The sequence below is a fragment of the Anolis sagrei genome, chromosome 9, assembly GCF_037176765.1.
Source record: "Anolis sagrei isolate rAnoSag1 chromosome 9, rAnoSag1.mat, whole genome shotgun sequence".
Lineage (NCBI taxonomy): Eukaryota > Metazoa > Chordata > Lepidosauria > Squamata > Dactyloidae > Anolis > Anolis sagrei.
The window spans coordinates 694487-721124 of record NC_090029.1 but is presented as its reverse complement, the minus strand read 5'-3'; the positions used below and the strand labels follow the sequence as shown (position 1 = coordinate 721124).

General features: G+C 46.4%; 2 protein-coding genes across 3 annotated transcripts in view; one reads left to right on the top strand and one right to left on the bottom strand.

Moving 5' to 3' along the window:
- The window catches only part of ALDH1A2 (aldehyde dehydrogenase 1 family member A2), a 73482-nt gene extending 51296 nt beyond the window's left edge, over positions 1-22186 (bottom strand). Inside the window, exon 1 of one of the 2 annotated variants that reach the window (XM_060755810.2) lies at positions 21992-22186. Coding sequence is in view for 1 of the 2 variants with exons in the window: in XM_060755809.2 (XP_060611792.2) it covers positions 8156-8257 (102 nt within the window). In the remaining variant the exon portion in view is untranslated. Of the gene's footprint in view, positions 1-8155; positions 8541-21991 lie in introns of those variants that run through there. The other variant, XM_060755809.2, reaches the window with a different exon arrangement.
- Positions 22187-22204: 18 nt separating this feature from the next.
- Positions 22205-26638, top strand: part of AQP9 (aquaporin 9) — a 43183-nt gene continuing 38749 nt past the window's right edge. The window contains exon 1 of the mRNA XM_060755811.2: positions 22205-22577. Within this exon, the coding sequence (XP_060611794.2) occupies positions 22287-22577 (291 nt within the window). The 5' untranslated portion in view covers positions 22205-22286. The remainder of the gene's footprint in view (positions 22578-26638) is intronic.

Below are 26638 nucleotides of genomic sequence, written 5' to 3'. Positions count from 1 at the left end.
TGGGTTGCTGTGAGTTTTCTGGGCTCTCTGTTGGTGTGCTGTTGTAATTTTAGAATTTTTTTAATACTGGTAGCCAGATTTTGTTCAGAGAGGAAACAAACAAGGACATCTAATCACCTCTCAACAAAAGTTTGCTCCAGGCACTGCCAGGCAATCAAATGCTAATCAAGGTGGTCGGTTGAAACATTCACCCCTAGCTCCAGCAGACAAGAGTCCTTTGTCCCACCCTGGTCATTCCACAGATATATAAACCCTTTTTTCTAGTTCCAACAGACCTCACTACCTCTGAGGATGCTAGCCATAGATGCAGGCAAAACGTCAGGAGAGAATGCCTCTAGACCAGTGTTTCTCAACCTGGGGGGTCGGAACCCCTGGAGGGGTCACAAAGGAGTGTCAGAGGGGTCACTAAAGACCATCAGACAACTCAGCATTTTCTGTTGGTCATGGGGGTTCTGTGTGGGAAGTTTGGCCCAATTCTATCATTGGTGGGGTTCAGAAGGCGTTTTAATTGTAGGTGAACTATACATTACAGCAACTACAACTCCCAAATGTCAAAGTGTATTTTCCCCAAACTCCACCAGTATTCACATTTGGGCATATTGAATATTCGTGCCAAGTTTGGTCCAGATCCATCATTGTTTGAGTCCACAATGCTCTCTGGATATAGGTGAACTACAACTCTCAAACTCAAGGTCAATGCCCACCAAACCCTTCCAGTATTTTCTGTCAGTCGTGAGAGTTATGTGTGTTATGTGTGCCAAATCTGGTTCAATTGCATCTTTGGTTGAGTTCAGAACGCTCTTTTAATTTAAATGAACCATAAATCCCAACAACTACAACTCCCAAATGACAAAATCAACCCCACCAGTATTCAAATTTGGGCGTATGGGGTATGTGTGCCAAACTTGGTCCAGTGAATGAAAATACATCCTACATATCAGATATTTGCATTATAATTCATAACATTAGCAAAATTACAGTTATGGAGTCGCAACAAAAATAATGTTATGGTTGGGGGTCACAACACAACATGAGGAAGTGCATTAAGGGGTCACCGCATTAGGAAGGTTGAGAACCACTGGTCTAGACCATGGCCATATAGCCTGAAAAAACCTACAACAACCCAGTGATTCCGGCCATGAAAGCCTTCGACAAGACATGAAAAGAACTCATGGTGGGAAAGGGTTGGGCTGGATGGCCTTTGGGGGCCCCTTCCGGCTGGAAACGGATGAGCCAAGGCTTGGATGATGATGCTCCAAATTGGCTCAAAATCCCAGTGCCGGGGTTATTGCTCCCCGGGGAGCCGTTGGGCGGATTTAATTTAAGAAGGAAGTGAAAAATGTGCAACTCCCTGCACGGTGATGGGAAATTGGAGCCCAAAGAAAGCAAGCAAGAAAGCAAGGAAAGCGCCTTCCCTTCTCAATGGAGGGGGAAACCGAGGAGGAAGAAGGCCTCTGGACACTGGCTGGTGGTCAGCCAGGACAACCAAGGCTTCAAAGGGAAGGAAGGAAGGACAGGAAGGAAGGAAGAAAGCAAACCTTCGGAGTGGGCCACCTTCGTTGCTTTTGGAACCCTTCTCTGTCTTGTTGTTTTGTTTCCTTTTGCAGAGAAAGAAGGAAGGATTGTGTTGCAAGGGGAAAGGGCCTGGCATCACTTGGGAGGAGGCTTCTGAAGTTCGGACTACACTCCGGAGTGGGCTTTTTGGGTGGATACAGAGACCACCTTTCCAACCTCTTTGCAATTCCACTGGCAACTCAGGATGCAGCCACACAGCGAAGTGACTGCAGTTTTGCACCAGTTTTAACTGCTCCAGAAGATCACCTGGGAAGGAATCCCACGGGAGCCTTGCAGCGCACCCACATACCAGGAAGGAGTCACCCTGGACCGTGCTCTGACCTACAAGAAGCACTGCCTGAACATCAAGCAAAAAGTGGGCGCTAGAAACAGTATCATACGAAAGCTGACTGGCACAACCTGGGGATCACAACCAGACACAGTGAAGACATCTGCCCTTGCGCTATGCTACTCTGCTGCTGAGTATGCATGCCCAGTGTGGAACACATCTCACCACACTAAAACAGTGGATGTGGCTCTGAATGAGACATGCCGCATCATCACGGGGTGTCTGCGCCCTACACCACTGGAGAAATTACACGGCTTAGCCGGTATTGCACCACCTGACATCCTCCGGGAAGTAGCAGCCAAGAGTGAAAGGACCAAGGCAGAGACATCTCCAGCTCATCCCCTGTTTGGGTATCAGCCAGCACGTCAACGACTTAAATCAAGACATAGTTTTCTAAGCTCTACAGAGACACTCGCTGGAACACCTCAGCAAGTGAGAGTCCAAAAGTGGCAGGGCCAAACGCAGCACCTCAATCCATGGCTGATACCAGATGAGAGACTCCCCCTGGGCACACAGAAGGCAGGGCAACTTGGAGGGCGCTGAACAGACTGCGCTCTGGCACCACGAGATGCAGAGCCAACCTCAAGAAATGGGGCCACAAAGTGGAATCCTCGGCATGCGAGTGTGGAGAAGAGCAAACCACTGACTGCCCGCTGCGATGCATCCTGAGCCCTGCCACATGATGCACAAGGGAGGACCTTCTTGTGGCAACACCAGAGGCACTCCAAGGGGCCAGATACTACTCAAAGGACATTTAACCAACTACCAAACTCACAAGTTTTGTATTTTTCTGTTTGTTTGCTTTGTTCTGTTAGAAATGTAATATAATGGACTGGTTGCTCTGACACGACAAATAAATAAACTGTTCCAGGCTATGGGCTCCCGGGAATTGTAGTTTTGCAAGGCCTTGAGCCTCCATAACAACAACAACAACAACAACAACAACAACAACAACAACAACAACAACAATCTTTATTTGTACCCCGCTACCATCTCCCCAATGGGGACTCGGTGCGGCTTACATGAGGCCAAGCCCACAATACAACAATAAAAACAATAGCAACAGTAATACAAACAATAAATATACTCATAAACAGAAAATAGCAATAAACATTAACAATAACACAACGACTTTTTAAAAAAATTATGGCTGGGCCATTTTGGAGAGGGGTAGAGCGTGCAGACAATCCTAGGTCACTAAAAAGTGCGTTTAGGGACATATTGCTGGGAGTTTCCTTATTCTGGGAAGGCACACTGAAACAACCACGTTTTCAGGCTCCTCCTAAAGACTGCCAGAGTTGGGGCTTGTCTAATGTCCTTGGGGAGTGAGTTCCAGAGTCGAGGGGCCACCACCGAGAAGGCCCTGTCCCTCGTCTCCACCAATCGCACTTGTCGCACTTGCGATGGAGGCAGGAGTGCGAGCAGGGCCTCTCCAGATGATCGAAGAGATTGTGTGGGTTCGTACACAGTGATCTCTTAAGAAAGGAAGAAAGGGAGAGGGAGAGAAGGAACCTCTCTTTCCTCCTTTCCCTTTCCTTCCTTCCCTCTTTCCTTCCTTGTCCCCCCCCCCCTTTTCTCCCTCCTTTCCTCCTTCCCTTTCTTTCTTTTCTATGGAGGAAGGAAAGCGGTAGGGAGGATTTCCTTCCTTCCTTCCCTGAATATCCTTCTCTTTCTCTCTCTCTCTCTCCCTCCCTCCTTCCTTTCTCCCTCTTCTTCCATTCTTCTTACCTTTCCTCTCTCCTACTTTCCTTCCTCCCCTGAATATCCTCCCTCCCTGCTTCCTCCCTTCCTCTTCTTCCCTTTCCTCCTTCCTTCCTTCCCTGAATATTCTTCCTCCCTCCTTCCTCTTCTTCCTCTCTTCTTACCTTTCACCTTCCTTCTTTCCCTGAATATCCTTCCTTCTCTCTTTCACTCACTCCTTCCTTTCTCCCTCTTCTTCCTCTCTTACCTTTCCTCTCTCCTACTTTCCTTCCTTCCCTGAATATCTTTCCCCCTCCTTCCTCCCTTCCTCTTCTTCCTCTCTTCTTACCTTTCCTCCTTCCTTCCCTGAATATCCTTCCTCTTTTTTCTCTCTTCTTACCTTTCCTTCCCTGAATATCCTTCCTTCTCTCTTTCTTTCTCCCTCCCTCCTTCTTTCCTCTCTCTTCTTCCTCTCTTCTTACCTTTCCTCTCTCCTACTTTCCTTCCTTCCTTCCATGAATATCCTTCCTCCCTCCCTCCTCCCTCCCTCTTCTTCTCTTCTTCTCTTTCCTCTCTCCGACTTTCCTTCCTTCCCTCCTTGCCTGAATATCCTTCCCTCCTTCTCTCTCCCTTCCTCTTCTTCCTCTGTTCTTACCTTTCCTCTTGCCTACTTTCCTTTCTTCCTTCCTTGCCTGAATATCCTTCCTTCCTTCCTTATCTCTCTTTGTCTCTTCCCCTCTCTCCCTCCTCCCTCCCTCTTCTTCCTCTGTTCTTACCTTTCATCTCTCCTACTTTCCCCTCTCTGATCTATCTACCTATGAGGCACATATCTTGGACAATATCCATCATCTTCTATAGTATGACGCATATTATTGTATTTTGTGTGTGTGTGTGTGTGTGTGTGTGTATATATATATATGATAGATATTATCCAAGACGTGTGTCTCATAGATAGATAGAATGGTACACGTTTTAATTGATTGTATTGATTCTGTTCTGGTTTTATTTATTTTGTTTTATTATATTGAAATTGTATTTTATGGTCTTGGTACCAACTGTAAACCGTCCCGAGTCACCTGCGGGCTGAAAGGGACAGTAAAGGAAGGAAGGTAGGAAGGAAGGAAGGAAAGAAAGGGGGAGGGAAGGAAGGAAGGAGAGAAGGAGGGAGGAAAAGAAGGAAGGAAGGAAACAAAGGTACAGAAGCAAGGAAAGAGAGAAGGAAATAAAAAAGTGAAAGGAAAAAGAGAAGGATGGAGAGAAGGAACAAAAGATAAGGAAGGAAGGAAGGAAGGAAGGAAGGAAAGGTAGAGAAGCAAGGAAGAAGAGAAGGAAATAAAAAAGTGAAAGGGAAAAGAGAGGGAAGGAAGAAGGAATGAAAGATAAGAAAGGAAGGAAGGAGGGAAGGAGAGAAAGGGGGAAGGAAGGAAAGAAGGAGGGAGGGAAAGAAGGAAGGAAGGAACAAAGGTAGAGAAGCAAGGAAGAAGAGAAGGAAATAAAAAAGTGAAAGGAAAAAGAGAAGGAAGGAAGGAAGGGAGAGAGAGAAGGAACAAAGGATAAGGAAGGAAGGAAGGAAAGAAGGAGGGAGAGAAAGAAGGAAGGAAGGAAACAAAGGTAGACAAGTAAGGAAGGAGAGAAGGAAATAAAGTGAAAGGAAAAAGAGAGGGAAGGAAGGAGGGAAGGAACAAAAGATAAGTAAGGAAGGAAAGAAGGAAGGAAGAATGTAACCAAAGAGCAAAGAAAGGAGGGAAAGGTAGAGATGGAAGAAAGAAGAAAAATAGTGAAAGAAAAAGAGGAAAGGAAGGAAAGAGGGAGGGAAGGAGAGAAAGAGGGAGGGAAGGTTGGCCACAGCAATGCGTGGCAGGTACAGCTAGTCTATATAAATAAAAATGTAATGTTCGTTTGTGGGATTAACAGAACTCAAAAACCACTGGGAGAATTAACACCAAATTTGGACACAAGACACCTCTCAGGCCAATGTATGTCCTTCACCCAAAAAAATGATTTTGTCATTTGGGAGTTGTAGTTGCTGGGATTTATAGTTCACCTACAATCAAAGAGCATTCTAAACCCCACCAACCATGGAACTGAACCAAAGGTGACACACAGGACTCCCATGACCAACAGAAAACACTAGAAGGGTTTGGTGGGCATTGAGTTTGGGAGTTGTAGTTCACCTCCATCCAGAGAGCACTGTGGACCCAAACAATGATGGGCCTGGACCAAACTTGGCATAAATATTCCATATGCCCAAAATGTGAATTCAGATGGAGTTTGGGGGAAATAGACCCTGACATTTGGGAGTTGTAGTTATTGGGATTTATAGTTCACCTACAACCAAAGAGCATTCTGAACCCCACCAACGACAGAATTGAGGCAAACTTCCCACACAGAACCTCCATGACCAACAGAAAATACTTAAGGCCATCCAGTTCAACTCCCTTCACCAGGGCAAGAAAACGTCATCAGAGCCCTCCTGACAGAGAGCCATCCAGCCAGAAAAATAGATAGATAGATATGATTCACACACACAGTATCATAGATTTGAAAGGGTATGTTGCATGTTCCAGAGTAGGCAAAGCAGACGATCTCCACATCAACACTGACATAGAAACAGCAAGAAATGTCATGTTGGTTTGTGGGATTAACACAACTCTAAAGCCACTGGATGAATGGATACCAAATCTGGACACAAGACCCCTCACAACCCAATGTATGTCCTTCACTCATAAAAATACAACAAAACGCAGCAGAAGAGACTTACAAAGCCCCCAAAAGCTAAATGACGGAAAGCTAAAAGACAATACAGAAAAAAGGAAGAAAGAGGGAGGGAAGGGGAGAAAAGAAAGAAAGAAAGAAAGAAAGAAAAGAAAGAGGGAGGGAAAGAAAGAAGGAAAGGGAGAAGAAGCATAGAAGCAAAGAGAGAAGGAAGGAAAGAGGTAGAGAAGGAAGAAAGGAGAGAAAGAGAGAGGGAAAGAAAAAGGGGGAAGGAAGGAAAGAGATAGAGAAGGAAGGAAGGAGAGAAGGAAAGAAAAAAGGGAAAGAAAGGAGGAAAGAGGGAGCGAAGGAAGGGAGGAATATGTAGAGAAAGAGGGAGCAAAAGAAAGAGAGAAGGAAGAAAAAAGAGACAACAGAAGAGAAAGGAAAAGGGGGAAGGAAGGAAAGAGATAGAGAAGGAAGAAAGAAGAGAAGGAAAGAAAGATGTAGAGAAAGAGGGAGGGAAGGAAAGAAGGAACGAGAGAAGGAAGAAAAGAGACAGCTGAAGAAAAAGAAAAGGGGGGAAAGAAGGAAAGAGATAGAGAAGGAAGGAAGGAAGGAGAAAAGGAAAGACGGGAAGGAAGGAATGAAAGCAGGAGTGAAGGAATGAGGAAGATGTAGAGAAAGAGGGAGGGAAGGAAAGAAGGAAAGACAGAAGGAAGAAAAGAGGCAGCAGAAGAGAAAGAAAGGGGGGGAAGGAAGGAAAGAGATAGAGAAGGAAGGAAGAAGAGAAGGAAAGATGGGAAGGAAGGAGGGAGGGAGGGAAAGAAAAGGGGGAAGGAAGGAAGGAAAGTTAGAAAAAGAAGGAAGGAGAAAAGGAAAGAAAAGAAAAGATGGAAGGAAAGAAAAGAGAGACAGCAGAAGAGAAAGAAAAAGGGGGAAGGAAGGAAAGTTAGAGAAGGAAGGAGAGAAGGAAAGAAAAAAGGAAAAGAAGGAAGGAAAGAGGAAGCGAAGGAGGGAAGGGGGAAAGATGTAGAGAAAGAGGGAGGGAAAGAAGGAATGAGGGAAGAAAAGAGACAGCAGCAGAGAAAGAAAAGGGGGGAAAGGAAGGAAAGAGATAGAGAAGGAAGGAAGAAGAGAAGACGGGAAGGAAGGAAGGAAGGAAGGAAGGAAGGAAGGAAGGAAGGAAGGAGGGAGGGAGGGAGGGAGGGAAAGAAAAGGGGGAAGGAAGGAAAGTTAGAGAAAGAAAGGAGGAGAAAAGGAAAGATGGAAGGAAAGAAAAGAGAGACAGCAGAAGAGAAAGAAAAAGGGGGAAGGAAGGAAAATTAGAGAAGGAAGGAGAGAAGGAAGGAGAGAAGGAAAGAAAAAAGAGGAAAAAAAGGAATGAAAGAGGGAGCGAAAGAGGGGGGAAGGAAAGAAGGAAAGAGAGAAGGAAGAAAAGAACAGCAGAAGAGAAAGAAAAGGGGGAAAGGAAGGAAAGAGATAGAGAAAGAAGGAAGGAAGAAGAGAAGGAAAGATGGGAAGGAAGGAATGAAAGCGGGAGTGAAGGAAGGAAGGGGGGAAAGAAGGAGAGAAAGAGGGGAGGTTGGCCACAGCAGCGGGTACAGCTAGTACATAATAAATAAGTTATAAAATACATATAAAAGAGAGTTCCCTGAGAAGAGAAGACCCACCCAGCCCCCAGCCCCCCAATTCCGCCCCAGCAGGGATGGGCTTTGGGTTCGAGTCCTGCTTGGGGAGAGTCTCATCCACGGAGCGAGCCTTGAGGGGTCTTTGCTCAAGAGTGAGTGAGTGGGCTTCGGGGTGAGTTGGAGACTCTTTCGGGGGGTCAGTGAGGGTCTTTGGGGGGTGGGGAGGGGTGGGGGTGGGTGGACTGACCTGGGTGTACTTGACCTGGAGGTCCTTGGCCGGAGAGGGCGGCAGGCGGAGCGAGGACAGGAGGGTCGCCGGGTCCGGCAGCGCCGTCGGGATGGAGCTCATGGCCGGGCAGGACGAGGAGGCAGTCCGCCCTTCCTTCCTTCCTTCCTTCCTTCCTTCGGCTTCCTCTCCTCTTCTTTACTTCTTTCTTTCCTTCTTTCCTTCCTTCCTTTTTGCCTTGGGCTTCCTCTCCTCTTCTTCTTTCCTTCCTTCCTTCCCTCCTTTCTTGCCTTGGGCTATCTCTCCTCTTCTTTACTTCCCTCCTTCCTTCCTTCCTTCTTTCTTTCTTTCTTTCTTTCTTTCTTTCCCTCCTTCCTTCCTCCTTGCCTTGGGCTTCCTCTCCTCTTTTCTCTTCTTTCCTTCCTTCCTTCCTTCCTTCCTTCCTTCCTTCCTCCCTCCCTCCCTCCCTCCCTCCCTTCCTTCCTTCTTTCCTCCTTGCTGTGGGCTTCCTCTTCTTTATTTCTTTCTTTCTTTCTTTCTTTCTTTCTTTCTTTCTTTCCTTCCTTCCCTCCTTCCTTCTTGCCTTGGGCTTTTTTCTTTCTTCCTTCCCTCCCTCCTTCCTTCCTTCCTTCCTTCTTACTTGCTTTGGGCTTCCTCTCCTCTTCTTTACTTCCTTCCTTCCTTCCTTTTTTTCCTACCTCCCTTTTTGCCTTGGGCTTCCTCTCCTCTTCTTCTTTCCTTCCTTCCTTCCTTCCTTCCTTCCTTCCTTCCTTCTTGCCTTGGGCTACCTCTCCTCCTCTTTCCTTCTTTCTTTTTTTCCTTCCTTCCCCCTTCCTTCCTTCTTGCCTTGGCCTTCCTCTCCTCCTCTTCTTTCTTTCTTTCTTTCTTTCTTTCCTTCCTTCCTTCCTTCCTTCCTTCCTCCCTGCCTGCCTGCCTGCCTGCTTTGGACTCCTCTCCTCTCCTCTTCCTTCCTTCCTTCTTCCTTCTCTCTCTGCCTCTGGGACCCAAAGTGGGAGGCAGACCCCAGCCTTCTCTCTCTATATATATCCAGGCAGGTGCCCCAGAGAGAGAAGGAGGGAGGGAGAGAGAGAAGGAGAAGGAGGAGAAGGAGGAGAAGGAGGGAGGGGCTCCTTGGACGCCCATTGGCCTTCTCCCAAGGAAGAGACCCAGGCTGGGAAAGAGGGGGGGGGGGGGCTCAGGGAAAAAGAAGATCCCGGGACAGGGCCCCCCCTTGGCCCCATTACTAGGAATATTATCACTCCTAGGAGAGTAGTAGTACTATACTATTACTATTATTCTTGTTATTCCTATCATTGGTAGTAGTGCTATTCTATTATTATTACTATTACTGCTACTATCTCCACTGTAATTATCTACTACTACTACTACCACCACCACTTTTTTTGCTATTATAGTTACTACAGGCATGTAGCGGGGGGGGGGGGGCTGAAGCCCCTTAACCCCCCCCCCCCCCAATACATGCCTGTAGTAACTATAATAGCAAAAGAAAATTCAGGGTTGTCCGCGAACTCCTAGGATAGTAGTAGTACTATCCTATTACTGTTACTATTATTCTTGTTATTGCTATCATTGGTAGTAGTGCTCTTCTATTATTACTACTACTACTATTATTACTACTATTGCTATTATCTCCACTGTAATTATCTACTACTACTACCACCACCACTTTTATTGCTATTATAGTTACTACAGGCATGTAGTGGGAGGGGGTAATAATAGTAATTAATAGTAACTACATTAGCAATAAAAGTATTATTATTATATAATATTACTGCCCCCCTCCCCAAATTCTCAGAGTGGTCTACCCTAGCAAACCTTTTGTATCGTTACCCCAATACCCCCCAATGCATATATGGGATATACTGAGCATGGTGATCAGATCATGATATGAATAAACAATCTATTACTACTACTATTACTATTACTTTTATTGCTAATATTACTATTACTATTAATTACTATTACTACAATAATAGTTATTATTACTATTGTGATCGCTATTATTGCTACTTGTTATTGCTATTATTACTATTACTGTCACAACTGTTACCATGAGTAGTATTACTATTATTATTACTTTTATTGCAAATATAGTTACTATTAATTACTATGATTACTACAATTATAGTTATTATTGCTAATGTGATTGCTATTATTGCTACTTGTTATTGCTATTATTACTATTACTGTCACAACTGTTACCATGGGTAGTATTACTATTATTATTACTTTTATTGCTGAGATAGTTACTATTAATTACTATTATTATTACAATTATAGTTATTATTACCATTGTGATCGCTATTATTGCTACTTGTTATTTCTATTATTACTATTACTGTCACAACTGTTACCATGAGTAATATTACTACTACTACTATTACTATTATTATTACTTTTGTTGCTAGTAAAGTTACTATTAATTACTATTATTACTACAATTATAGTTATTATTACTATTGTGGTCACTATTGTTGCTACTTACTATTGCTATTACTGTTACTATTGCTACTATTAGGAGCCCCCGGTGGCGCAGCGGGTTAAACCGCTGAGCTGCTGAACTTGCTGATCGGCAGGTTAACTGTTTGAATCCACGGGATGAAATGAGCTCCTGCTGTTAGTCCTAGCTCCTGCCAAGTTAGCAGTTCGAAAACATGCGAGTGTGAGTAGATCAATAGGTTTTGAATCCACAGGATGGAGTGAGCTCCCGCTGTTAGCCCCAGCTCCTGCCAACCTAGCAGATTGGAAACATGCAAATGTGAGTAGATCAATAGGAAGGTATGGACGCTCCATGCAGTCCACATGGCCTTGGAGGCGTCTATGGACAACACCGGCTCTTTGGCTTAGAAATGGAGATGAGCACCAGAGTCCCAGAGTTGGACACAACTGGACTTCATGTCAGGGGAGAACCTTTACCCTTACTATTGCTACTATTACTACTATTAGTATTGGAGAAAGCCCCCCCCCCCCATAGACCCTCCTCTTTGGACAGAAGCAGGTCTCCATCGTCATGCCTTCAACATCCAAAGTGTCCACGATTCATTCAGTGCCACAACAATACAGACAAACAACACAACAATCAACACAATACATACAACAACGTTGATATCTATATATATTAAAATGCTCTGTGCGTAACAAGTACCTTAAAAACAAAAGAACCAATGAACGAAATCACATCAAATTTGGCAACAAAACGTCTCACAACACAAGGAGTGACCATCACTCAGAAAATTATGATTTTGTCATTTGGGAGTTGTAGTTACTGGGATGTATAGTTCACCTACAATCAAAGAGCATTCTGAACTCCATCAATGATGGAACCAAACCAAACTTGGCACACAGTTCTCCCATGACCAACAGAAAATACTGGAAGGGTTTGATAGGCATTGACCTTGAGTTTTGGAGTTGTAGTTCACCTCCATCCAGAAAGCACTGTGGACACAAACCATGATGGATGTGGACCAAATTCTACACGAATACTCAATATGCCCAAATGTAAACACTGGTGCAGTTTGGGGAAAATACACCTTGACATTTGGAAGTTGTAGTTGCTGGGAGTTATAGTTCACCTACAATCAAAGAGCATTCTGAACCCCACCAAGGATGGAATTGAACCAAACTTGGCACACAGAACTCCCCTGACCAACGGAATATACTGGAAGGGATTGGTAAGCAGTGTCCTTTGGTTTTGGAGTTGTAGTTCACCTACTTCCAAAGATCCCTGTGGACTCAAGCAATGATGGATCTGGACCAAACTCTACACGAATACTCAATATGCCCAAATGTGAACACTGGTGGAGTTTGGAGGAAAATAGAATCTTGACATTTGGGAGTTGTAGTTGCTGCGATTTATAGTTAACCCCACCAACAATGGAATTAGGCCAAACCTAATTATTATTATTATTATTATTATTATTATTATTAGTGGTAGTAGTAGTAGTAGTAGTAGTAGTAGTATATCATTATAATGTTATTATTACTATTAGTATTAGTAGTAGTGTCCCCCTTTTACCTCTTGAGCTTTGGGGAAATACCTCCCTCATCTTTGGGAAGACATTATTATTATTATTATTATTATTATTATTACACATTATTATTATTATTATTATTATTACACATTATTATTATTATTATTATTAGTGGTAGTAGTAGTAGTAGTATATCATTATAATATTATTATTACTTTTAGTATTAGTAGTAGTGTCCCCCTTTTACCACTTGAGCTTTGGGGAAATACCTCTCTCATCTTTGGGTTATTATTATTATTATTATTAGTAATAGTAGTAGTAGTAGTAGTATTTTAAATATGTTTTTAAATATTTTTTTAATTTGATACATCCCAACAATCAACAAAATTTTGCCATACAGGACTTATTTCAATATACATTATTCCAAAAGTAAATATTCCCTAAATGAAAAAATATTATTATTATTATTATTATCATTATCATTATTATTACTACTACTATCTATATAAATAAAAATGTCATGTTCGTTTGTGGTATTCACAGAACTCAAAAACCACTGGGGCAATTGGCACCAAATTTGCACACGATACACCTAACAACCCAATGTATGTTCTCCACTCAAAAAAATTGATTTTGTCATTTGGGAGTTGTAGTTGCTGGGATTTATAGTTCACCTGCTAGCAAAGAGCATTTGAACCCCACCAACGACAGAATTTGGGAAGACTTCCCACACAGAACCCCCACGACCAACAGAAAACACTAGAAGGGTTTGGTGGGCATTGACCTTGAGTTTGGGAGTTGTAGTTCACCTACATCCAGAGAGCACTGTGGACTCAAATAATGATGGATCTGGATCAAACTTGGTGCAAATACTCCATATGCCCAAATATGAATACAGTTGGAGTTTTGGGGAAAACAGACCTTGACATTTGGGAGTTGTAGTTACTGGGATGTATAGTTCACCTACAATCAAAGAGCATTTGAACCCCACCAATGAAAGAATTGAGGCAAACTTCCCAACGAGTGACCATCACTGAACACTGAAAAACACAGGAAAAGAGACTTAAAATGCCAAAAAAACAAAAAATACATTACAATGCATGCGCAAAGCCACAGACCTATATATACACACATATACACACACAAAACACATATACACAGACTGGGCCACAGCAACGCGTGGCAGGGGATGGCTAGTTATTAATACTATTGCTAGTACTAGTGTTAGTATCCGGAGCCCCCTCCTTTCTGGAAGGAGACCCCCCCCCCTATTCCCAATGGATTGACCCCTTTTTGGGGAGGAAGTAGGGGGAGTCAGTCTATGGATCCAAAGGAAGGAAGAAGCAATGAAAGGAGCAATGAAACCGCATTATCTAGCCGTGGAGATGGGGCCTTCAGTGTGCCTGTGCTGCCTCCTCCTGGTCAGTCCCTGCTATTGCAGCCCTTTCCTTTTCTCAAAAATTTCCAACAATTTTTCAATCTATTGTGGAAGGCTTTCATGGCAGGAATCACTGGGTTGTTGTAGGTTTTTTCAGGCTATATGGCCATGTTCTAGAGGCATTCTCTCCTGACGTTTCGCCTGCATCTATGGCAAGCATCCTCAGAGGTAGCGAGGTCTTTTGGAAGTAGGGAAAAGGGGTTTATATATCTGTGGCATGACCAGGGTGGGACAAAGGACTCTTGTGTGTTGGAGCCAGGTGTGAATGTTTCAACTGACCACCTTGATTAGCATTTGGTGGCCTGGCAGTGCCTGGGGCAAACTTTTGTTGAGAGGTGATTAGATGTCCTTGTAGGATTTTTCGGGCTATATGGCCATGCTCGAGAGGCATTTCCTCCTGACATTTCGCCTGCATCTATGGCAAGCATCCTCAGAGGTAGTGAGGTCTGTTGGAACTAAGGAAAATGGGTTGATATATCTGTGGAATGACCAGGGTGGGACAAAGGACTCTTGTCTGCTGGAGCTAGAGGGGAATGTTTCAACTGACCACCTTGATTAGCATATGATGGCCGAGCAGTGCCTGTAGCAATCTTTTGTTGAGAGGTGATTAGATGTCCTTGTTGTAGGTTTTTCCGGGCTATATGGCCATGGTCTAGAGGCATCCTCTCCTGACATTTCGCCTGGATCTATGGCAAGAATCCTCAGAAGTAGTGAGGTCTGTTGGAACTAGGAAAAAATGGGTTTATATATCTGTGAAATGACCAGGGTGGGACAAAGCACTCTTGTCTGCTGGAACTAAGGGCAAATGTTTCAACTGAACACCTTGATTAGCATTTGATGGCCTAGCAGTGCCTGGAGCAATCTTTTGTTGAGAGGTGATTAGATGTCCTTGTTCGTTTCCTCTCTGTTCTTGTGCTGTTGTAATTTTAGAGGGTTTTTTAAATACTGGTAGCCAGATTTTGTTGATTTTCATGGTTTCCTCCTTTCTGTTGAAATTGTCCACCTGCTTCTTGTGGATTTCAATGGCTTCTCTGTGTAGTCTGACATGGTGGTTGTGAGAGTGGTCCAGCATTTCTGTGTTCGCAAATGATATGCTGCATCCAGGTTGGTTCCTCTGGTGTTCTGCTAGGGCTGACTTCTCTGGTTGAAGGAGTCTGCCGTACCTGTTGTGTTCCTTGATTCATTTCTGGGCAATGCTACTGCGTTTGGTGGTCTCTTCGTAGACTTCTTGTCCACAGCTGCATGGTATACAATGGTAGACTCCTGCAGAGGTGAGAGGGTCCCTCTTGTCCTTTGCTGAACGGAGCCTTGGTTGGATTTCCTTGGTGGGTCTGTAGGTGGTTTGTCTGTAGTGTTTCCTCCTCAGCTTCCCTCTGCGGTCAGTGGTTCCCTTGATGTATGGCAGGGACACTTTCCCTCTGGGTGGACCTTCGTCTTGACTCTCATGGCTTCTTCTCGGTGGTCTTGCCGCTCTTCTGATGCCTGAGGTGGAGTCTCCCTTGACCTGGAGAGCCCAGTTGAGGTGGTTCAGTCCATCTTGGAGGAGGTGGCCTTCGCAGATTCTTTTTGCACGGTCTACCAAGGCTTTGATGGGGCTTCTTTGTTGACTTGGGTGATGGTTGGAGTTTTGGTGTAGATCACTATCTGTGTGTGTGGGTTTTCTGTAAATGGTGTGACCCAATTATGGATCTGGTTTGCGGATGACTCGGACATCTAGACAAGGCAGTCTTCCTTCATTCTCTTTTTCCGTGGTGAATTGGAAGTTTGGGTGGATGCTGTTGAGATGTTCCAAAAACCTGTTGAGTTCTTCTTCTCCATGGCTCCAAAGGGTGAAGGTGTCATCCACATCTCTGAACCATATGTTTGGGTGGATGCTGTTGAGATGGTCCAGGAACCTGTTGAGTTCTTCTTCTCCATGGCTCCAAAGGGTGAAGGTGTCATCCACATCTCTGAACCATATGTTTGGGTGGATGCTGTTGAGATGGTCCAGGAACCTGTTGAGTTCTTCTTCTCCATGGCTCCAAAGGGTGAAGGTGTCATCCACATCTCTGAACCATATGTTTGGGTGGATGCTGTTGAGATGGTCCAGGAACCTGTTGAGTTCTTCTTCTCCATGGCTCCAAAGGGTGAAGGTGTCATCCACATCTCCGAACCATATGTTTGGGTGGATGCTGTTGAGATGGTCCAGGAACCTGTTGAGTTCTTCTCCATGGCTCCAAGTGGTGAAGGTGTCATCCACATCTCTGAACCATATGTTTGGGTGGATGCTGTTGAGATGGTCCAGGAACCTGTTGAGTTCTTCTTCTCCATGGCTCCAAAGGGTGAAGGTGTCATCCACATCTCTGAACCATATGTTTGGGTGGATGCTGTTGAGATGGTCCAGGAACCTGTTGAGTTCTTCTTCTCCATGGCTCCAAAGGGTGAAGGTGTCATCCACATCTCTGAACCATATGTTTGGGTGGATGCTGTTGAGATGGTCCAGGAACCTGTTGAGTTCTTCTTCTCCATGGCTCCAAATGGTGAAGGTGTCATCCACATCTCTGAACCATATGTTTGGGTGGATGCTGTTGAGATGGTCCAGGAACCTGTTGAGTTCTTCTCCTCCATGGCTCCAAAGGGTGAAGGTGTCATCCACATCTCTGAACCATATGTTTGGGTGGATGCTGTTGAGATGGTCCAGGAACCTGTTGAGTTCTTCTTCTCCATGTTCTTGCCAAACATCAAGGGAACCACTGACCGCAGAGGGAAGAAGCTGAGGAGGAAACACAACATACAAACTATCTCCAGACCCACCAAGAAAATCCAACCAATGCTCCGTTCAGCAAAGGACAAGAGGGACCCTCTCACTTCTGCAGGAGTCTCCCGTAGACCATGCAGTCTGGAGACCCGTTTGGGGGTCTCCAGAGGGACCCCCAAACGGAGCAGCATTACCCAACACACGAATCAAGGAACATGAAAGGCACTGCAGACTCCTTCAACCAGAGAAGTCAGCCATAGCAGAGCACCTGAGGAACCAGCCTGGACACAGCATAGTATTATTGGAGAACACAGAAATGCTGGACCACTCTCACAACCACCAGGTCAGGCTACACAGAGAAGCCGTTGAAATCCACAAGAAGCAGGTGGACAATTTCAACAGAAAGGAAGAGACCATGAAAATGAACACAATCTGGCTCCCAGTATTAAAAAAACTCTCAAGTTGCAGCGGCACAACAACAGAGAGGAAACAAATCAGGCACATCTAATCACCTCTCAACAAAAGTTTGCTCCAGGCACTGTCAGGCCATTATATGCTAATCAAGGTGGTCAGTTGAAACATTCACACCTAACTCAAGCAGACAAGAGTCCTTTGTCCCACCCTGGTCATTCCACAGATAGATAAACCCATTTTCCTACTTCCAACAGAGCCCACTACCTCTGAGGACGCTTGCCATAGATGCAGGCGAAACGTCAGGAGAGAATGCCTCTAGACCATAGCCATACAGCCCGAAAAAACCTACATCCACCCAGTTTTTCAATCTGCTTTCCTTAATGTTTTCCTTCTGAATTTACTGCCGAAAAGGGGCTGACCTTTCGGCTAATGAGCGGATGCCATTAAGAGGGAGGGTCTGCCTTCCTTCCATCCATCACCGCAAAATGCCGCCTGGCCTTAAATTTTTTATTCTTGCCCTTCCAACCAGAGAAATAACTCTCGCTTGTAATTAGCCAAACTTACATATCCAATTAATAAAGGCATTAAGGGCTTAATGAATATGACAACAATCGGAAACCATTAAAAACGTCTCTTTCTTCCCTTAGATCGTCCTTCCTTGCATCATTCTCTCTTCCTTCCTTTCAGTCTTCATTCTTTTCTTCCTTCCTTGCATCTTTCTATCCTTTCTTTCGAGCTTCTATCCCTTCCTTCTATCTTCCAGCTTTTCTTCCTTCCATCCATCTTTCGGTCATTCCCTCCATCTAGCCTTCATTTAATCTTACCTTCCCTGCATCTTCCTTCCTTCCTTCCTTCCATCATTCCTTCAATCCATTCTTCCTTCAGTCTTACCTTCCCTGCATTCTTCTGTCCTTCTACCTTCCATCCTTCTATTGTCTTTGTCAATCTTCCTTCCTTTATTCCTTCCATTCATTCTTCTTTCAGTCTTCCCTTCCCCGCATCCTTCCATCTTTCCATTTTTTCTACCTCCCTTCCTTCCTTCTTTCCTTCCTTCCTTCCATCCATCCATTCTTCTTTCAGTCATCCCTTCCCTGCATCCTCCTTCCTTCCTTCCTTCCTTCCTTCCTTCCTTCCTTCCTTCCTTCCTTTCAGTCTTCCATCTTTTATTCCGTCCCTCCTGCCATTATTCTTCCTTCCTTCCTTCCTTCCTTCCTTCCTTCCTTCCTTCCTTCCTTCCCTCCCTCCCTCCCTCCCTCCCTCCCTCCCTCCCTCCCTCCCTCCCTCCCTCCCTCCCTCCCTCTGTCTTCTTTCATCTTTCTATCTTCCTTCTGTCTTCCATCCCTCCATCCAATTTCCTTTCAGTATTTCTTTCCCTGCATCCTTTTATCCTCCTTCCTTCCTTCTGCCTTCCTTCCTTCAATCTTCCATCTTTCATTCCTTCCTTCTGTCTTCCTTCTGTCTTCCTTCCTTCTTTCAGTCTTCCCTTCCTGCATCCTTCTTCCTTCCTTCCTTCCACCCTTCTATCTTTCTTTCAGTCTTCCATCTTTTCTTCCGTCTCTCCTGCCATTCTTTTGTCTTCCCTTTCCTGCATCCTTCCATTTCCTTCCTCCCTCCCTTCCAATTTCCATCTTTCCTTCCTTCCTTCCTATTTTCCATCTTTCCTTCCATCTTTCCTTCCTTCCCTCCATCCTTTTTTCCGGACAACCTAAAAGAGGCAAGGGTTCGTCCCTCGTTGAAGAAGCCCAACCTGGACCCTATGACCCTTGCCAATGACCGGCCTGTTTCTAATCTGCCATTCATAGGCAAGGTGATAGAGTGGGCCGTACTGGGACCATTGCAGCAATGCCTGGATGACACAGCCGGCCTGGACCCTTCCCAGTCAGGTTTCCGCCTGGGTCATGGGACGGAGACAGTCCTGGTAGCTGTTACGGATGAACTCCGTCGCCAGGCTGACAACGGTGGATCTGTGCTACCGGTACTTCTCGACCTTACCGCAACGTTTGACACCGTCGACTACGATCTAATGATTCACCCTCTTGCCATGTCCGGAGTTTGTGGTCAGGCCTTCAATTGGTTCAACTCATTTCTCCAGAACTGGAGTCAACGTGTGGAGTACATGGATCAAGTCTCCGATAGATCCCCCTCCTCTGTGGGGTCCCCCAAGGTGCAATTCTCTCTTCTCTTCTCTTCAACATCTACATTAGACCCCTTGCTAGTTTGGCTTGGAGTTTCGGCCTGGACTGCTACCAATATGCAGATGATACCCAACTCCTTCTGCGCCTGGAGCCTGGAGCAACGTCAATTCCAGACAATTTCACCCGATGTCTGGAAGCTCTGTTGAACTGGCTCCGTGCTAGCAGACTGAAGGTGAACCCGGCGAAGACTGAGATTCTCTGGCAGGTCTGACTCCTCCGTTGCCCACCTTCGATGGTGCCACCCTATCTCCATCGACCACTGTTAAGAGCTTAGGTGTCGTTTTGGATTCGCAGCTGAGAATGGAAGCTCAGGTCGCTGCTGCCAGCAAACAGGCCTTTGTCCACCTACGACAAGCGAGGCAACTGGCACCCTCCCTATCTGACGAGGCTCTGGCAACGGTCATCCATGCCACGGTCACGTCTAGGCTGGACTATTGCAACGCCCTGGATGTGGGCCTTCCAATGTCTACGACCCGAAAGCTCCGTATTGTTCAGAACGCAGCAGCCAGGTTGCTCACAAGAACGCCCAGGAAATAATGCCATAGAACACCTTCAGTGCTGCAACATTGACATTGGCTTCCAACTGAGTACCGTGGTCTATATAAGATGCAAGTTCTGACCTTTAAATCTCTTTACGGCCAGGGATGTCCATCGTACCTTAGGGACCCGCCTCTCCTTCTTCCATCAACGACCAGCCCAACGTGACTTATTTATTTATTTACTTCGCTTATATACCGCAATTCTCAGCCTGACGGCGACTCATTGCGGTGTACAACATAGAAAACAGGTGCAAAATACAATATACAATAAAATAATCCACAGTACATCCTTATCAAAAACATCTCATCAAAAACATTAATATAACTACAAAGCCATTCCGAGTCGTCTCATCGTCAAGTTCACAATCCGATACCATTTCTGTTGTTCCATTCCTATGGTCGAATTACCAGTCATTGCACTTCTATTCAAATGCCTTCTCAAAGAGCCAGGTCTTCAGCTTCCTGCAGAATATCAACAGGGAGGGGGCTAGCCTGATGTCTACGGGAAGGGTGTTCCACAGCTGAGGAGCCACAGCTGAGGAGCCACCACCGAGAAGGCCCTGTCTCTCGTCCCCGCCAGCCGTGCCTGCGACGCAGGCGGGATCGAGAGCAGGGCCTCCCCGGAAGATCTCAAAGTCCTGGTGGGTTCATAGGCCGAGAGGCGGTCAGTTAGGTATCTTGGGCCGGAACTGTTTAGGGCTTTATAGGCCAATGCCAGCACCTTGAATTGAGCCCTTGAATTGACTTACTCCATAGACCGGGTCCTAGAGAAGTGCCCTTGGAAAGGACCAGGCGCAGGTGGGCTTTCTCTCTTTCTGCCCCTCCTGCCTTATTGTGGGATTCCTTGCCACCCTAGATGAATCATAGAATCATAGAATCCAAGAGTTGGAAGAGACCTCCTGGGCCATCCAGTCCAACCCCATTCTGCCAAGAAGCAGGAATATTGCATTCAAATCACCCCTGACAGATGGCCATCCAGCCTCTGCTTAAAAGCTTCCAAGGAAGGAGCCTCCACCACACTCCCTCCGGGGCAGAGAGTTCCACTGCTGAACGGCTCTCACAGTCAGGAAGTTCTTCCTTGTGTTCAGATGGAATCTCCTCTCTTGTAGTTTGAAGCCATTGTTCCATTGCGTCCTAGTCTCCAAGGAAGCAGAAAACAAGCTTGCTCCCTCCTCCTCCCTGTGGCTTCCTCTCACATATTTATCCATGGCCCTCATCATGTCTCCTCTCAGCCTTCTCTTCTTCAGGCTAAACATGCCCAGCTCCTTAAGCCGCTCCTCATAGGGCTTGTTCTCCAGACCCTTGATCATTGTAGTCGCCCTCTTTCTCTGGACACATTCCAGCTTAGAGTCAATCTCTCTCTTGAGTTGTGGTGCCCAGAATTGGACACAATATTCCAGGTAAAGTGGTCTAACCAAGGCAGAATGGAGCATGGGGAGCAGGACTTCCCTAGATCTAGACACTAGGCTCCTATTGATGCCTGAGGCCAAAATCCCATTGGCTTTTTTTGCCGCCACATCGCATTCCTGGCTCACGTTTAACTTGCTCCCCACAAGGACTCCAGGATCTTTTTCACACTTACTGCTCTCGAGCCAGGCATTGTCCCCCATTTTGTCTCTTTGCATTTCGTTTTTCCTGCCTAAGTGGAGTATCTTGCATTTGTCCCTGTTGAACTTCATTGTGTTAGTTTTGGCCCATCATCTCTCCAATCTGTCAAGATCCCTTTGACTCCTGCTCCTGTCCTCTGGAGTCTTGGCTCTCCCTCCCCATTTGGTCCCGTCTGCAAACTTGATGATCCCGCCTTCTCGCCCTTCATCCAAGTAATTAATAAAGATCCTGAACAGGACCGGGCCCAGGGGGGAACCCTGCTGATGGCACTCCACTCGTCCCTTCTTTCCAGGATGAAGAGGAAGCCTTGGTGAGCACTCTCTGTGTTCGTCCACTTAACCAATTACAGATCCACCTCACCGTAGTTTTGCCTAGCCCACATTCCTTCCCTCCATCCTTCCCAGTCACACTCTTTTGGCCTCAGAGGAAGGCAGTTGAATCAAGACCATGAAGACCTGGAAGATAGAAGGAAGGAAGATGGAAGGCTGGAAGGAAGGAAGGAAGGAAGGAAGGAAGGAAGGAAGGAAGGAAGGGGGTGAGTCACACTCTCTCAGCCAAGGGGGAGGAGCCCCCTTGTGCCGGCAGGACTGAAGACCGACAGGTCGCAGGTTCGAATCCGGGGAGAGGTGGATGAGCTCCCTCTGTCAGCTCCAGCTCTTCATGCAAAGGGGACATGAGAGAAGCCTCCCACATCAAATCATCCAGGCAATGTCCCCTGGGCAACGTCCTTGCAGACGGCCAATTCTCTCACATCAGAAGCGACTTGCTCCTGACACGACAAAAAAAAAAGAGCCAAGGGGGAGGGAAGGCACCGCCTTGCCTTGCCAGCCTGGACAGGCCGGGATGGCCGGCTGCCCAGGCCGGATCAGCTTCCCTCCTCCGGTGCCACCTGGGCCTTTGGAGCTGCCTGCCTGCCCGCCCGCCCACCCTTCACCTGGCATTCCGCCGCCGCCTCCTGCTTCCACCTGCCCAGGTGAGGCGTTTCCTCTCCGCCCAAAGCCTCCGCTCGAGAGCCAGAAGCCGCAGGTATCCTCCGCTGGGTTGTATAAGAGGCCTCCTCCTCCTCCTCCTCTCTCGGCCTGGGATGCTCCTTTGGGGGAAAGGTGGAGGCGGTCCCGAGGGCCAGGTGTCAGGGCCGGGCAGGTGGAGGGCCGTGGGCCAGGGTTGGGGTGCCCCCTCTGCCCACACCCCAGCCCCCTGAGTGCTCGTGCCAGCCCCAGAGGCAGCGCATGACTCTGACTCAGAGTGGGCTTCCTGAAGGCACACAGCCACCGCCGCAGGGCTGGCCTGCCCCATTTCGACATTTCCAGGGAGACAAAGTTCATCGGAAGCAGAAAGGGATTTGCAGATTTGGGCCTCGGTCGGTCGGTCGGAGGAGGAGAAGGAGGGAAGGGAGCAAAGGAAGGATGGGAGGAAGGAGCGGAGGGAAGAAGGAGAGGAGCTGGAAGAGGAGGCTCGCCCTCCGGAACAAGCTGGCCAAGGAGGCCCTGGCCGAGTTCCTGGCCACCCTCATCATGATCGTAAGTGCCCTTCTCCCCCCCCCCCCCCACTTCCGCTTCTCTCCTTCCTTCCTTCCTTCCTTCCTTCCTTCCTTCCTTCCTTCCCTCTATCCTTCCCTCTATCCTTTCCTTTTCCTTCCCTTCCTTCTTTCCTTCCTTCCTCCTTCCCTTTTCCTTTCTTTCTTTCCTTCCTCTCTACTTTCCTTTTCCTTCCCTTCCTTCTTTCTTTCCTTCCCTTTTCCTTCCTGCCTTTCTTTCCTCCCTCTCTCCTTTCCTTTTCCTTCCCCTCCTTCTTTCTTTCCCTCCCTTCTTCCTTCCTTCCTTCCTTTCCTCCCTCTCTCCTTTCCTTTTCCTTCCCTTCCTTCTTTCCTTCCCTCCCTCCTTCTCTTTTCCTTCCTTCCTTCCTTTCTTTCCTTCCTCTCCACTTTCCTTTTCCTTCCCTTCCTTCTTTCTTTCCTTCCCTTTTCCTTCCTTCCTTCCTTCCTTTCCTCCCTCTCTCCTTTCCTTTTCCTTCCCCTCCTTCTTTCTTTCCCTCCCTTCTTCCTTCCTTCCTTCCTCCCTCTCTCCTTTCCTTTTCCTTCCCTTCCTTCTTTCCTTCCCTCCCTCCCTTCCTTCCACCTTCCCTTTTCCTTCCTTCCTTTCTTTCCTCCTTCTCTTTTCCTTTCTTCCTTTCTTTCTTTCCTTCCTCTCTACTTTCCTTTTCCTTCCCTTCTTTCTTTCCTTCCCTTTTCCTTCCTTCCTTCCTTCCTTTCCTCCCTCTCTCCTTTCCTTTTCCTTCCCCTCCTTCTTTCTTTCCCTCCCTTCTTCCTTCCTTCTTTCCTTTCCTCCCTCTCTCCTTACCTTTTCCTTCTTTCCTTCCTTTCTTCCTTCTTTCCTCACAGGAGCACCGTATGGTATTGTAAAGCATTTGGGAAAGTCTGGGAAAGTCTGGGTTGTTGTAGGTTTTTTCGGGCTATATGGCCATGTTCTAGTGGCATTTTCTCCTGACATTTTGCCTGCATCTGTGGCAAGCATCCTCAGAGGTAGTGAGGTCTGCTGGAAGTAGGAAAGGGGGTTTATATATCTGTGGAATGACCAGAGTGGGACCAAGGACTCTTGTTTGTTGGATCTAGGTGTGAATGTTTCAAATGACCGCCTTGATTAGCATTTGATGGCTTGGCAGTGCCTGGGGCAATCTTTTGTTGAGAGGTGATTAGATGTCCTTGTTTGTCCCACAAACAAATATTACATTGTACTGTCGAAGGATTTTATGGCCGGAATCACTGGGTTGTTGTAGGTTTTTTCGGGTTATATGGCCATGTTCTAGAGGCATTCTCTCCTGACGTTTTGCCTGCATCTATGGCAAGCATCCTCAGAGGTAGTGAAGTCTGTTGGAACTAGGAAAAAGGGGTTATATATCTGTGGAATAACCAGGGTGGGGAAAGGACTCTTGTCTGCTGGAGCTAGGGGTGAATGTTTCAACTGACCACCTTGATTAGCATTGGATGGCCTGGCAGTGCCTGGAGCAATCTTTTGTTGAGAGGTGATTAGAATTGCCTGATTGTTTCCTCTCTGTTGTTGTGCTGTTGTAATTTTAGAGTTTGTTTGTTTCCTCTCTGAACAAAATCTGGCTACCAGTATTTTAAAAAAAACCTCTAAAATTAGAACAGGACAACAACAGAGAGGAAACAATCAGGAACATCTAATCACCTCTCAACAAAAGCTTGCTCCAGGCACTGTCAGGCCATTATATGTTAATCAAGGTGGTCAGTTGAAACATTCACACCTTGCTCCAACAGACAAGAGTCCTTTGTCCCACCTTGGCATTTGATGGCAGTGCCTGGGGCAATCTTTTGTTGAGAGGTGATTAGATGTCACTGATTGTTTCCTCTCTGTTGTTTTGCTCTTGTAATTTTAGAGTTTTTTTTAATACTGGGAAACTCTCTTTTCTCCAAATTGCAATTTGGTGGCAGTATATTCTACGAGTCCCAGCCCCCCAAAGAGGAACCCTTTTTTGCATGCGCTTATGCAATCGCGTATTTGCCTGCCTTTTCCTGCAAATCATGGCACAGGATGGAAGCGTTTGGGCAGGGAAGCAAGGTCTCTCCTCTTTCTGGCTAACCCTAAAGCAGACCTGGGCCAACTTTGACCCTCCATTTGTCTTGAACTTGAAGTCCCAAACGGTGGGCTGTTAGGAATGATGGGAGTTAGAGTTCTAAACAACTGGAGGGCCAAAGTTGGCCCAGGCCTGGGAGAAAGGAATATTTGGCAAATGATTGGAAAGAGGAAGATAAGCTCCCTTTTGACCCCGTTTTTCTGCTTGGTGCCAACTGCACGCAAAGCAATTTCCTGTAGGATGTGAACGGCAGGAATGGGAGGAAGCGGGAAGAGAAACCGGGCCGTTGTAAAAGCAATGGGAAAAGTGAGCTTGTCACTCACAAGCCAAACCAGCCAGACGTGGGCTATAGGAACTCTCCGTCACGTACGCCCAGGGGCGGCTCATCCATTACGCAAAGTAAGCGGTCGCGGTACACTTTTTTTGCCAGGGGTGCAGAGGCGCCTCTGTAAATGCCCCTCGACCACCACTTGAGGAGTGGCCCCTCAGCTCATATTACTCACTTTCGTGTAGATCAGCGTTTCTCAACCTGGGGGTCGGGACCCCTGGGGGTGGGTCGTGAGGGGGCATCAGAGGGGTCGCCAAAGACCAACAGAAAACACAGTATTTTCTGTTGGTCATGGGGGTTCTGTGTGCCCAATTCTATTGTTAGTGGAATTCAGAATACTCTTAGATTGTAGGTGAACGATAAATCCCGGTAACTACAACTCACAATGGTCAAGGTCTATTTTCCCCAAACTTCAGTAGTGTTCACATTTGGGCATATTGAGTATTCGTGCCAAGTTTGGTCCAGATCTATCATTGTTTGAATCCATGGTGATCTCTGGACAGGGGCGGCTCAACCATTCTGCAAAGTAAGCCTTTGCGGTAGAGTTGATGTTGCCCAGGGGCGCTCTTGAGGTGCTCTTGGGGGAAAATAGACCTTGACGTATGTGAGTTGTAGTTACTGGGATGTATAGTTCACTTACAATCAAAGAGCATTCTGAACTCCACCAAGGATGGAATTGAACCAAATAGGAACACAGAACTCCCACGACGAACAGAAAATATATATCAATGATTGGCTGGGGGGGGGGGGGGGCGCTCTTGGGGGAAAATAGACCTTGACATAAGCCAGTTGTAGTTACTGGGATGTATAGTTCACCTACAATCAAAGAGCATTCTGAACTCCACAATGATGGAATTGAACCAAATATGGCACACAGAACTCCCACGACAAACAGAAAATATATATCGGTGATTGGTTGGGGGGGGGGGGGCGCTCTTGGGGAAAATAGACCTTGACATATGCGTGTTGTAGTTACTCGGGATGTATAGTTCACCTACAATCAAAGAGCATTCTGAACTCCACCAATGATGGAACTGAACCAAATATGGCACACAGAACTCCCACGACGAACCGAAAATATGTATCAGTGATTGGTTGGGGGGGGGGGGGTGCTCTTGGGGGAAAATAGACCTTGACATATGCAAGTTGTAGTTACTGGGATGTATAGTTCACCTACAATCAAAGAGCATTCTGAACTCCACCAAGGATGGAATTGAACCAAATATGGCACACAGAACTCTCACGACGAACAGAAAATATATATCAATGATTGGTGGGGGGGGGGGGGGGGGCTCCAAAATACTCTGTCTCTGGATGTAGGTGAAGTATAACTCCAAAACTCAAGGTCAATGCCCCACCGAATCCTTCCAGTATTTTCTGTTGGTCACGGGACTTCTGATTTGTGCCAAGTTTGGTTCAATTCCATCATTGGTGGAGTTCAGGATGCTCTTAGGGGAACTATAAATCCCAGCAATTACAACTCCCAAATGACAAAATCAATCACCCGGGGGGGGGGGGGGGGTTGATTGATTTTGTCATTTGGGAGTTGTAATTGCTTGGATTTATAGTTCACCTAAGAGCATCCTGAACTCCACCGGAACAAATTGGGCACAATACCCGATATGCCCAAATCTCAATACTGGTGGGGTTGGGGGGAAG